The 14,111-nt window shown below is 36.5% G+C and overlaps 2 protein-coding genes across 2 annotated transcripts in view; both read right to left on the minus strand.

Moving 5' to 3' along the window:
* The window catches only part of lpl2a (lipoprotein lipase 2 a), a 7,403-nt gene extending 2,470 nt beyond the window's left edge, over positions 1 to 4,933 (minus strand). The window contains exons 1-6 of the mRNA XM_079593284.1: positions 4,645 to 4,933; positions 3,631 to 3,815; positions 3,341 to 3,520; positions 3,135 to 3,246; positions 2,816 to 3,049; positions 1,751 to 1,993 (exon numbers count right to left, since the gene is read on the minus strand). Of these exons, the coding sequence (XP_079449410.1) occupies positions 1,751 to 1,993; positions 2,816 to 3,049; positions 3,135 to 3,246; positions 3,341 to 3,520; positions 3,631 to 3,815; positions 4,645 to 4,750 (1,060 nt within the window). The 5' untranslated portion in view covers positions 4,751 to 4,933. The remainder of the gene's footprint in view (positions 1 to 1,750; positions 1,994 to 2,815; positions 3,050 to 3,134; positions 3,247 to 3,340; positions 3,521 to 3,630; positions 3,816 to 4,644) is intronic.
* Positions 4,934 to 8,193: 3,260 nt separating this feature from the next.
* lpla (lipoprotein lipase a) lies at positions 8,194 to 13,804 on the minus strand. Its single transcript, XM_079593283.1, has 10 exons — positions 13,512 to 13,804; positions 12,311 to 12,498; positions 12,047 to 12,226; positions 11,815 to 11,926; positions 10,869 to 11,102; positions 10,542 to 10,784; positions 10,332 to 10,452; positions 9,929 to 10,108; positions 9,646 to 9,753; positions 8,194 to 9,526 (listed from the first exon to the last, which is right to left on the minus strand). The coding sequence occupies exons 1-10, from the start codon at positions 13,612 to 13,614 to the stop codon at positions 9,475 to 9,477; spliced, it is 1,521 nt and encodes a 506-aa protein (XP_079449409.1). The 5' UTR covers positions 13,615 to 13,804; the 3' UTR covers positions 8,194 to 9,474.
* Positions 13,805 to 14,111: the final 307 nt, after the last annotated feature.

Consider the following 14,111-nt stretch of genomic DNA (forward strand, 5'->3'; position numbering starts at 1 on the left):
TATGCAAATGTGTTACAGACCGAACAATGTGTTACAAACCTACGTACATTTGCAGTGTTACTGTTACAGGGTTGTAACTCGCATGGTGTTTCAAACCTACATAGGGCTGTAACACATTTGCAGTGTTACAGGTTTGTAACTTACATTCTGTTACAAACATACATAAGTTTGTGACACATTTACTGTGTTACCTGTTTGTACCTCACATCCTGTTACAAACCTACATAAAATTAAGACCTACATAGGTGTGTAACACATTTGCAGTGTTACAGGTTTGTTACTCGTACCCTGTTACAAACCTACATAGGCTTTATTACATAGGTTTGTAACACATTTGCACTGGAATTACTGACAACTCGTTTTAGAAACGGTCTTGCTTCTGTGCTCTTTGATTTTGTTCAACTTTTTTTGCAGACCTTTTACATTCACAAACAGCTTTATTACACTCTACATGAAAGGTAATATCGGAAAAAGCATAATTGGGGCACTTTAACTAAAACTAAAACCATACAAAAACATTCATTGCTTGAAATAAAACATTTACTAAAATAAAATATATACTTATTTTGTATTTCAGCTAGTTGCCATCGCAACATTTCTCATTTTCGCTTAGTTTAAAGGGGTCATGACATGGTTTTTTTTATTTTATTATTATGTTCCCTTAGGTGCAATTATAATATTACTATAGTTTTTTTTACAAAAAACGTTTAAAATGTAGTGATTTATGACCTTTTCCCACCCTGTTTCTCATCCTCTGATTCAAACAGTCTGTTTTGGGGGTGTTTCCCCTTTAAGAGTTCAGTGTTAACGCCCACTGTTATGATTGGCTAACGTCAGTGCCTATGCATCAATTATTAACGCCCCCAGCCAGAATATTTGCGGATTCGGCGTATTTAAAAAGTAGTTTAAAGTTTTAAATACATTACTTACAGTTTGCGTCGTCGTTGTTGAGCCCAGAATAGTCGGCACGGACTTATCTTTGAGCAACAGTTTTCTGGCAAAGCCAGCATCATTTTGGGATTTGTTCTCAAAACAGTCATCCTTCAAATGTATAGAACAAACGCTTAAACTAACACTGCCGTGACTGAGACGTCCGCAAAAAATAAAGTGCATCCATTTTTCCCTGACGACTGAATCTTTCGCAGCGTATTCAAAGATGTTGTTTGTCCACAGCCAGGAACAGCACATCTGCGTGGCATCGTAATTTCCATAGACAGTATATAAGAGGTAATTTCCCTGTACACAGACAGACCCACTCGCTGTCCGTCGACTGAACACTTGTGAGGCGCGCAGCGCGCGGGCGCGACAGTGATACGAAATGAGCGTAGTCGTCTTGCGCTTTAAGCGTAGTTGTCTTCTGCTGGAGGCGGTCATTATGCAAACGCTGGTACGTCACTTCGTACCGTGACGTCACTTCTTACCATGGATCCAGAACGAGCTGTATTTAGAGCTTGATTAAATAAATGATTCATTTATAATGGGGAGGACGTCTTAAGCTATGAAACTTGCAGGACGTTTTAATGGTACAAAGACCTCTTATATACCAAAAGATCAAGGCAAATTTGGTTTCTCATGTCATGACCCCTTTAAGTTCTACAAATAACTAAATATATATAATAACTAACTAAATATATAATACAAATAACTGAAGTACTAAAATAACTAAAACTAAATAAACTAAAACTTAATAAAAACTATAGAAAAAAAACTTTTTAATTAAAACAGGAATCTGGAAAATCTTGACACTGACCTCTGAATGGCATGGAGCCTCGTGTCCGGGTGAACATCTTAACGCTGCGTGCCTTGCGGACTTTGCTGACTTTGTAGCCCACAGAGTTGCAGCGGTTCTTGCGACATTGGAGACACATGCCGCGGTCAAACATGTCATTGCTCCCGCAGCTGTACGCCCTGCTAGCTTCTTCCTCGTTCAGCAGGGAGTCGATGTACAGGTGGATGGACCTCTCGTGCTCGCATCTGATGGCATTATTCATGGCTAAGGGTATTAATGAAACTGATATGATTTTGAACTTTACAGTCACACAAGTAAATATCTTGGTTCTTAGCAGAGATGAATGATTCCATTGTCGAAAGGTTGCATCAGTTGTAGCAGAGGTTTGTTGTAAGTTGCGAAAACAGATTAGAAAATGTGATTATGAAACGCTGTCTCAACCTCTTGATATATAATTAATCTCTTTCCATCTTTGGGAAAGTTACAAATAACAGTAATTTCTAGAATAGAATTGCTACGATAAATCAGCATTTCTTATTACCAGTAATTAAAGTAATTTAATTCTTAATAAATAAAAAAGTTATTTATTTTAAATATTTATAATTTATATTAAATTGTAGTCTTTTACATAATTTGTGTATGTGAATATTTGACAAAATAATTAGGATTTATGGCCAGCATTAATTATTAATTAGAAATAAGAAAAGATACATTATTTTAAATAAATGATACTTTATTATGTTAATTGTATTATTGTATAATGTGTATATATTTTATTAAAATGTATTTACTACAAAAAATAAGAAAATTAATTTATTTTAATTACAATTTTATTATATCAATTGTTCTGTTTCTAAGTATTTTTATATATAAAAAAATACCATATAATATTAAATTTTTAAATAAATATATTTTTATGTCAAATTGCTACAATGCTACAATCAACTTTTCAACAATCAACAATTCAAGAACCAATGGCCCCAAGTGCATGCACTCTTCCTACATTTTTCAATCAATTTTGGTGAAATATAGGCCTATGGATAAATGGAAGTCGTATGTTTAGATATCCCAGATCAAGGTCTTTACCAAGTATTCCATAACTGGCAATTTTCTCCAGAGCTCCTCTCAAATTGCAGCCAGGCTGGAAGCTTCCTCCATTGGGGTATATATCTACATGGCCGACCGGCTGCTCGATACCGATACTGAGACCCAGGGAACCTCGGGTGAATGTGTGGAGGACATCTACAAAATGGGCATCATCTGGGGACAGCCGTCTGTGGGCGTGGACCCCTTCAAAGTCCGGCCCAGCAGGGTCTAGACCTGCAAAAAAAAACAAATTGTTGTCCATATACGGTGCATTTAAGACATGTAAGATTCATTTCCAAAAGAAAGTCAGAGAACCTACCTGTGATTCTTCCAACTTTGTTCGTTGCATGACTTCCTGCAAAACCCGCAACATGGGCGCCAAGACTGTAGCCAATGAGGTGCAACTTCTCCAGAGGAACGTTGATAGTCTCCTTATGAATCAAGTAGCACAATAATACCAATTAGCAGTGCAACTTGCACAACATGAGAAGGATTATTTGCCTGATTTGATTTGCTGACACAAACCTCCAGCCAGTCTATGAAGAGTCCGACCTCTTGTCCCACCATCTTCGTGTTTTGTGCTGCCACCGCATAATAGTTCTGCGCCGTGTCCAACCAGTCCACGACAATGACATTAGCGTTCTTCTCCCTGGCATAAAGGGCAGCAACCAGTTTCTCAACCCAGCTCTCGAATAATCCACTTACCTAAAGGGAAAGAGCTAAATTAACACTAACATAGGCTATATGGGATGAGTTGAAAAAGAATCAGAATCAATTGAAAAATTCACTAAATGTATGTAAAAGTGTTGAGGTACCGTCCACCCGTGAATGACTAGGAAGGTTTTCGAAGTGTTGTTGAAGTCACAGCTGTTGAGGGTCTCTGGTTTGCCACGTACAATGTAACACACATCATCATCTGGTTGGGACGGGTTTCTCAGAGAAAACTTGACATTGGGTTTGTTGACATCTGACAGGTCCCTTAGATCCTCCAGGAAATTACCTATGTAATGGTAATAGCCATAAAAAAAAAACGTATTTCAAGAAATAGGGCTACATCAAAATAGTCAAATATTAAAAAAAGTAAAATTAAAAATATAATATAAAAAGTTATTTATTTATAATTATCAAAACTACGTTATAAATTATATAATTAGGCTATAAAATGAATTTTTTTAAATAATATAATATAATTTAAAATAAAATAAATCAATATATATACAGATAAAAAACAATTATACTTCAAAATGTTCTATAATTTTTTATTTGAATATAAGGCATTAGTAATTGGCAATGTCATTCAAATTGTAATTTGAAAAGAAAGAACAATTATGAAAGAAAAATCTGACATAAAAATAAAATTTTAAATATTTATGCTTTAGATGTAACATACTTGGCATTGTTTATGAAACATGTTACAAAAGTAGCTAAAGTAGGCTAAATATTTAAAATAGTTGACAGCCTAGGTGGGTGGAGCCATAATATCTTTACTATACACTATTATCACACCTTTAATCGATGCGATATCATTGCAGTGTAAAGATTAGTTATAATGAACTTTCAAGAAATTCTTGCATAAAACATCAACTAACATCTGGTCGGCTCGAAGAAATGTCAAGTAAACGGACCAGCGTCTTCTACATGCTAATTCGTGGATTTAAAACCTCAGACAGATGCCGGAAATTAAAAATATCCCATGAAAACACAGGATTAGCGGTAGGATTGGAAAACACAGACATTAAAAACGAAAGAATCGGACCGCGTCCAAATAAAACAACCCCTCAGGTTTTATCCGAATCCCTTTCTGCACGGAGCATCAACAAACATCTTACCGAAGACTGCGTTGGAGAAGTTTTCTTCCTCCAGAGCAGCGACGAACAGAGCAGTGAAGCTTAATAATACGAGCCACGAAACGCACTGGAATGAGAAAATGTTCATGTCTTTTCTGTCTAAACTTTGTGCACTTGTTGTGACCTTCGCCAATTCCTATCGCGCGCGCAGGCTGCTATACGATATACGGAGAAACTAAAATATTCCCTAACTCCTGAGTCCTGGTGCTGTTTGAAAACCTGACTAATGAAATCCGAGCCTCAGACTTCAGTTAAGTTCCTAAATAGAACTACTAACTAAGAGCACAATTTGTCTCAGCCCACAGGCGGGGTAATAAGGTCACACATTTGTTGTTAGTCAGGAGCTGTTGATGTCTCACGAGGTTACTTTACCATAATAAAACATGCAGTTGTCACCTTGGATCTATCTATCTATCTATCTATCTATCTATCTATCTATCTATCTATCTATCTATCTATCTATCTATCTATCTATCTATCTATCTATCTATCTATCTATACATTTTAAAACATATTCCACAATATTTATTTTTTACTGTATTTTTTATCTTATAAATGTAGCCTTGTCTAGCATTAGAGACTTCTTTCATAAAAAATAAAAAAAACATAATTATTCCAAACGTTTGGCCATCTATTAGCGGGAAAAGGGCCAAGAAACAGTCATATAGTTTGTATATAAGCTTAGGTTTAATAGCTAAATGGGTCAGACAGGTTTTAGACAACTTAAACTTTAAACTTATGTCATGAATATTGACAATGACATAACAGGTTATGTCAATATTCATGCAAAATATTATGGAGGAGAGTGAGTAAAGAACAACAACAAAACTGATTCCTTTTACTTAAAATGTTCTCCTTTCTTTGTCATTCGAGACCGTAAAGATTTATAACTCATTATGTGCCAGGACCCTAAATGCTCTTTGCACACATTGTGTCATAGTCATACCATAACACTTGGACCCTGCCAAAACTCTCAATGACAACTGCGCTGTGGTCATTCCTTCCGTTTGTAATAACGTAACAAGGACCAAGCACTCTATCGTCCAAAATATTCTTCAAGAACAAAACCATAACTAATGAGCTGTCACATGCTCTTTAGCAGATGGAAACGGTTCTAGAAATCATTGTCCACCATACAAGAACTCAGAGGAGGTCGAATATGATTTCTCAGAAGAATTCGAGTGTGATAAGCCAAGCCAAGATCAATTTAAATCTCCATATCTAAATTTTTTATCCCTATATGCGCGATACGTTGCCAAAAATTCAATTTCTCAACAGTCTCCTTGCAGAAGGTTCTGACTAATGAAAGAATGGGAATGTATTTTCATTCCAAGAACTCCATTCCATGAAAAGGGGTGGGTATCTTGAAAAACAAGCTCCTTGTGTTTTGATTCGAGGTCACTACACGTGAGTCGCTCTCTCACTAAACAATGTGAGCCATTTGAGTGTTTTACACACACATGGTGTTATTTGAATGGATGACGCTCCATTTACATAACATCTAGCGTAAACAAAGTCGTTTTTCAAAGTTTCAAAGTAGTACAAAGTATTTAGTCAAACTTTCCCAGATTTCGGTTGATGCTGTGAAATGAACAGCATTTCAAAATATGAGACATAAAATATCCAAAACACTCATTTAAAATGAGATTTAGTGTCACTATTACAGTTTTTTTATTCGCTTTGGTACTATTTTCACAAGTAAGGTGTACATTTTCAAAACTCTTAGCGCAAAAATCCAAACTAATCACACTTGTAACACAGCTGGTCATTCTTTCAAAACCTGATCCCATGCTTTCATTACAGCTATGCACTTTTCAATCCACATAATCATTGTTTCAAACACATGATTATTGTAATATGAGAACATTAGGTTTAATCACAGAAACACAACAAACACAACAGTATAGCTTAATCTTCTTTCAGTTTAGTACTTTTAACAATCATTTCATTCAACAGCAAACAATGCAATATACATGTTTCAAATCACCCTAGTTGCTTAAATAATTACAAGCTACAGTTGCCACATTAGAAAATCCATAATGATGAAGTTATGAAACTGCCATGAGGTTTTGTGCTAGAAAAGATTTGTCTGGCAATACAGTAAATGTTTTCACTGTGCCCTATGACTGAATCTATACTGTATGTTACAGTTGTGGCAGTCTCTACCATGGTAATCTGTTTACAGTATCACATGGCATACATACGGTAATGTAAAATTTGACGCCAAGGGGAGACCCCTTCTTCTGATGTATCTTTGATCAATCTGATGTTTACAGTCATTGACTGTTTCTTCTCCCTTACTCCATCCTGCTCTTCTCTCTCTCTCTCTCTCTCTCTCTCTCGCTCTCTCTCTCGCTCTCGCTCTCGCTCTCGCTCTCGCTCTCGCGCGCACTCAAACACTCAGATGCAAACACTTTGGACATAATAGTGGTTATCATCTATAAATCACTTGTGTAAAAAGAATTCATTACATTTGGTTATGAATATCAGAAATTGCAAATAAGTTCTATAGAAACTTGTCTAATCAATATCTATTGAACTCTATTGGTGTACCAAATTATTAATTAATCAACCATTAAGTTCAGTTGGATTAATAGACAAATGTATTAAACTGAAAAAGTTTGATAGTAAGAGCTTTATGAAAAACAGTTACTGTGATTGAAACATTTAGATAGATGAAACACTTATTTTGTGTTGTGAAAAGAATACTTTGTGATTTTGTGTATTGTACGAACAGTTGAAAACATGCTGAAATGTTTGAAAAAAGGGCACTTTTGATGATCTGTGATATTAGTACTAAGAGTTTTGAAAATATACACCTTGCTTGTGAAAATAATACCAAAGAGAATACAAAAAAAAAACACTGGAAAGCATTTCAGCGCAATTTAAAGGTATATTTTCCCCAAAAATGAAAATTCTGTCATTAATTACTCACCCTCATGTTGTTCCAAACCCGTAAGACTTTCGTTAATCTTCAGAACACAAATGAAGATTTTTTTAATGAAATCTGAGAGATTTCTGTCCCTCCATTGACAGCTACGTAACGCAACTACCTCTTTCAAGCCCCAGAAAGGTAGTAAAGACATCATTAAAGTAATCCTCAATTTTATGAAGCGATGCGAGTGCTTTGTTTGTGAACAAAAACACAAAAACAAAACTTTACCCAGTTTTATTACAAAATATTAATCTCTGACGGACACACGTTTACCACAAAACGTCTACTCTCGCATCAACAATTTTTAAGATGACGGTTAAACCACTGGAGTCAGATGTCTTTACTACCTTTCTGGTACTTGAAAGTAGTTGCGTAGGCTGTCAATGACAGACAGAAAGCTCTCAGATGTCATTAAAAAGATCTTAATTTATGTTCCGGAAATGAACAATAGTCTTACGCGTTTGGAACGAGATGAGGGCGAGTAATAAATGACAGAATTTTCATTTTTGGGTGAACTAACCTTTTAATACAGACATGGCATTTGCACATAAAATAGAGACGGTGACGTATTAAATGAAAAATCTTAAGTGCTCACATAGCGTAACATAATGTTTATTAAAATAACATCATACAGTGCACGGCTTATAGATTCATATGATCACAACAGGCGACCAAATACTGATCAGTTCCAGTAACTTCATTCACTCAATGTTTGTTTATAAAAAATAGAGTCTACATGACTCAAAAGAAAAGGCAAGAGCACTTCAGAAACATGGAATACATATATTAGGTGCTTAATATACAAATATATACAATCAATAAATAGGAAAAAGGTACATTTTTGATGTATTTGTGGCTATTATGTGGGGCAGTCAACCCTGTCAGGCTTGAGGAAAAAACTGTTGCCATCATTTCTTAGATGAAATGCTTGTTTTACTTCTTGGCTGTGCGAACGAAAGTAGTTTCTTGCCTCATTACTTTTTACAAAATCCAGACGAAACAACCTTTGAGGTGCTTTGAAAGGGGTGATGAGAAGCAACATAAAAGTGGCTGAATTGTTTGTTGATTTTGCTCGTTTTACCAAACAAAACTGAATCAAATGGAGGCAAAGCCTTTAAAGTGACCTGTGCCAGACACAATAACCCAAGAAATGAAAGAACGGTAGACATCTGAAGAGCTGTTTGTAAGTGTATATATAATGACAATTACAAATATTTACAGTAATCATTTCATCTTCATTCAGTAGGATTTGGTCCCATTTTTTGCTAAAGCATTTCATTGAGACTGACTGAGGGCTGCAACAAAGGCAAATCTGAAGGTTTTGCTTTTGGAACTAAGGCAAAGAGGATTAGCATAGCTAGAAAACCGCTTTGGTACAACCTAATTCACAGTACAACCAAACAAACGGCTACATAACCTAGATGTTTAGTCTCTAAGTGGAATTTCAAGAGTAATACTGATAGACCAAACGAACAGCAACATGTTTCGAATGGCATCTTTCTCCAGAAAGAAAGGCTCTTTTGTGGACAACTAGCAAACCCTGTTAACTAAGTGCAAGTCCTTTCAGACTAGAACTGATTACTTGTATAAATATATTGCATAGAGACATGATTATCATTTTATGCATTAAATGATTTCATTAAAGATTGTCTCACAAGGCTTGTCTTGAGCAGTATCCAAAGTGATTTTTTTTGGTTTTAAAACTGCACAGCAGTAACATTTTCAAGATGTGCTTTCTTGCAGGATGTGTTTCTGGATTTGGGTCGGGTGAAGGCTACTAGTCCAAATATATACGGGAGAAGTCAGTTTCTACCATTCCAGTTTCCCCGGCAGATTCCGTGCCAGATCCCAGCAGAGGTGGATTTCGACGTGCTTCTTTACTCGGTGTCCTGTTTGAACAAACTTCCGTGCATCTTCAACTTGTGCAATCTGCCAGAGTAAAGTGCAGAGGGTTTAGTCAAACAAAACAAGAACATACTAACTGAACGGGGAAGGTCATTTTATTGAGCTGTATCAATAGAATGGGTGGACGACGGATGGAAATTTACCTCTGGTTTTTGCGGCTTGACTGGGCTTCTTTGTCTTTCACGAAGACGGCAGCCTCACCTCCGCGAGAAAGGTAGGAAAATTCACTCTCCTTTGCACTGAAGATGACCCTGGATCAAAAAAGACATCAATTTTAAATTCAGGTCATCTGAAGTATGAAAGGTATAAAATAAACAATAAATGCAATAAAATGCAGAATTAGTAATATAAGAAAAACAGTGGGTTGTTTAAAGCAAAATAATATATAATAATACATATAAAGAAAAATGTATCCTCTTTGCTTACTTAGATTGTGTCTCTCCTGATTTGATGCGTAGTTTGCGAATGTGGAAGATATCAGGGTTCCACCAGGGCCAGCTGATGAGGGAGTCTTTCTCCCAGAGAAGCTTGACCATCAGCAGCTCTCCGATGTCCGTATCCGTGGTCAAAAGGAAGGACACTGTGGAGTTTGTGTCTAGAGCAGGCCTGTGGAATCAAAAACCATCTGTATCATCTTTGTCAAAACTGTACAGCTACTGTATCTCAGCACAGGACAGAGTCCAGTCGTGACTTGGTTGAACACTCATAATCACTGAAATCAAAGAAAAATCTCTGGATCTTAGTAAACTTCTTAACATTGCATTTTTAGGCTTCGAGTTGTTAATTCAGAACCTGTCCAGACATCTATCAGGAAACGCTATTAACTTACATGATGTAAGGGATATTCTCCTTCTCGCCGTGGATTCCGAACAAAGAGATCTTCATGGGCTGGTCGTTGTAGCTTATTTTCGTCTTGCTAAAGAAGTGGACCTTCACTTGATAATGGAAAACTGTGGGAAGATGGTTGAATTACGTAAGGATATATATATATATATATAATTAAACAAACATTAAAACCTTAAACTTTAGTGCTCCTCACCTTTATATGGCATCATGTCTCTAGTCTTCAAGTACATTTTGCTGCTCCTGCGTGAACGTATTTTGTTGACGCTGTAGCCCACCTTGTTGCAGCGATTCTTGCGGCAGCTAAGGCACATGCCTTTGTTGAAGCTGTCTTTGGAGCTGCAGCGGTAAGCCAAGCTTTGTTGCTCCTGGTTCACCAGTGAGTCGATGAACAGGTGGATGGAGCGCTCATGGGAGCACTTAACAATCTGATCCATGTCTGCGGAGAACAGAGAAAAAAATTAAAGCTTTGTGATTTTGAAATCCAAGAACGTCTGAGGAGGACAATGGAGGACAAACGTACTTCTTAAGCCAGAAGTGGCCACCATCAACATAGTGTTCTGGAGGTCACAGCCAGGTTGGAAGGTTCCACCATTGGGGTAGATGTCTATGTGGCCGACCGGCCTCTGAATCCCAATACTGCGATCCGGAGAGCCACGAGTGTTGGTGTGAAGAACGTCCACGAAAAGGGCATCATCTGGGGAAAGAGTGCTTTGGGCATCTGCGTACTCAAAAGTAGGGCCAGCAGGATCCATGCCTAAAAATCCAAGAACATTGACCAATTTTAAATTGAATGCATTTTTAAGGGTTTGAATGGTAAAATAGAAAGTTGAAACCCTAAAGTCCCCAATATACTTCAAGCTAAATCGAAGATAAAACTGGTGTGATGTCATTTCGAACGAAATCAGGGATCGAAACATATTGCCAAAGCAAACTTTCCAGGAAGAGTTTACTCCGGCTGGTAAACACCTCTGAACTACCATTGGTCCGTAGCAATTACAAAATTTTAGCTCCGCCCTCTTTGACATGGAAATCTTCTCTGGTTCATTTCTTCTGTTTGTTCCTTCAAGGTCAGATGCGGATAAAACATGAACTCACTGGAGAGCCGCTTTATAACAGAAATTGAATTAACTCTTATTGAAAGCGACACTAACACAATTATTTTGTGTTTGATACTGTAAACCGTGATTTTAAGCAAGCTGTTATAAAGTGCTATATAAATAAATGTGACGTGACTTGATCGGAGAGCCGAATTGCAGAGCTGTGTTGCTATGATCTGTAATTTCTTTAAGGAAAGCGTGCAGCACACATTTACATATTCATCTAAACACTGTGTGGGAGTTGTCCGGATGTTCGCTAACTGTAAAGTGCTGCTTGCGTATTTTGAACTACTTCTTACCCCCAAGAAAAGAACGAAAAAGAACTTCACTGTGAGTATATTGGGGCTTTAAGAAACAAAATGAAGTTACCTGTGATTCTGTTAACCTTGTGTCTTGTGAGAAGGCCAGCGATTCCTGCTACATGAGCGCCAAGACTGTAGCCCAACAGATGCAGTTTCTCCCAAGGATAGTCAATCTCAGCCTGGATGAAGAAACGAGACATGCAAGATAAAGTTTACTGCAGAAAACAAACTATATCTTCATCAAATGCTCTTAAATGCACCTTGATATAGCACAAAACTTCTCAGAGTGTTTGACATACCTGTAACCAATTGACAAACTTGGCCACATCCTTGCCCACTAGTTTGGTGTAGGCGGCAGATGTTGGGTAATGTTGCTGCGCTCGGGACAACCAGTCCACCACAATCACATTGGCTGTTGGCTCTCGTTCAAACAGGGCTGTTACTAGTTTGGGAACCCAGCTCTCAAACATACCGGTGACCTGAGACGAAATCATTCACGTCATGCTTTGGACTGCTTCACGCATTCATTTAATGACTTCAACAAGTGTAGGAGATGCACCTACCGTCCATCCATGTATAATTATGAAAGTCTTGTAGTCTGGATTGAAGTTACACTCTTTGATTGTTTGGGGTTGACCTGGAACTATGTAGCACAGATCTTCCTCGGGTTCTTCGTTAGTCCTAAAGGAAAACTTGGACTCGATGTCGGTGAAGTCCATCATCCATTCTGTGGCATTTTCCATTAAGTTACCTGTCCAAAACCAGATCAACAATAAGTTTTCCAGCCAGCAAGTGCTGCTTATATTACATGCTTTTTACTTGTAAGCTGCTTATAATTATTTAAATTAACATTTAAAAGAAGCTTATCTTGCATGTGCTTATACTTTTCCCTTGTTTTGAATGTGAGGAATTATTTCCAAATGGCAAGCTTGGATCCTTTCCCAGTGCTTGACTGACTATACATAAAAAATGTTTTGCTATAATCTCCTTCAGAATGTATTCATAACTGACTGTTCTAAACAAAAAAATCAAACAAATGTTTGAGCTGTCTTTAACAGATAATTACCAGTATGCATATTGTCAAAAAAAAGTCAACAAATTCTGCATGTTTTTAAGATATTACGTTTTATATACATTATGTTTACAAATCTTCACAGTTAAAAACAAAGAAGATAATTTGTAAGGTAAACATTGATAAATTAAGCAAATCGCTATTAAAACAAAATAGGCTGACCATTTAAAAAGACATTTCTATGACAAGTATATTTATTTTATAATTACAAGTGTCATATTAATAATAAATGCTAGTTAAAAATAGAAATAATAACAAGAAAATTTGTGTTTAATAGAATCGTAAAAAGTTCTGCAACGCAAAATATGGTGTGTATAAAAATATATTTTTAATATTTATATTTAATATTTTGCAATCCATGTTATCTTCTGATGCATAATACTATAAAAATACTATAAAAGATAACGGTATAAATTGATATGGACTAAAGAATGTATACCAATATGAAATAAAAAATGCAATAAAATGCAAAAAATATATAATAATATTTATAAGAAACGCATGCAGGAAAAATAACCACATGCCTCGGGACTCATGCGGTCATTGGTCCAATAAAAGTATTTGTGTATTGATATTTATTATGCAACTGCCTCATCAAATATATACTCACAGTCACTTTTTAAACACTTTATAAAATTTATAAACACATGTTAATTCTATGATTTTATAAAACAAATAAGCTTTATACTTACCAAAAGCGGCAAATTCAATCGTTGGCTCAATCGTGGTTTCAAAAGCAGAGGAAAAGACGAAATATATCCAAGATATAAAACAAGCGCTGGTTACTCTCCCCATATTAATATAACGATCACGGATGCAACAACTTATTTAATTTAATTAAAAGCTGTTGAGATCCGGTTATTTATAGTTTTACAGCAGATTAAAATTCCAGGTGGCGGTAGCAGCTGCTTTAGATGTCTTATGTCCAGACTTTCTCTCAAGAGTTTAAATCAGTACCGCTACAAGCGTGTCTTTATCCTGCAGTGCGGGACCGTATGCAAATCAGAGAACTTCTATTGGTCGAAAGAGGCGGGGTAAGGTCTAATGTGACCAATAAAACGCCAGGAACCCCCACACTGACTCATCACGAACAACTACAAATCTGTAAAGTTGTGTGGCCCCATGAGAGTCTTCAAACAAATCGATTTCTCAAGGCCTTTCTTTCAGTTCTTTCTTTTTTGGGGGGTCAAAGTTACGATGACGCCCATAAACATTGCAAATGCAAAAATTGCAATACACATAGCTATGATGACCATGTTTTAAAAATAAATGAATTACGATTAATTATTTTT

The sequence above is a fragment of the Phoxinus phoxinus genome, assembly GCF_949152265.1.
Source record: "Phoxinus phoxinus genome assembly, chromosome: 20".
Classification (NCBI taxonomy): domain Eukaryota; kingdom Metazoa; phylum Chordata; class Actinopteri; order Cypriniformes; family Leuciscidae; genus Phoxinus; species Phoxinus phoxinus.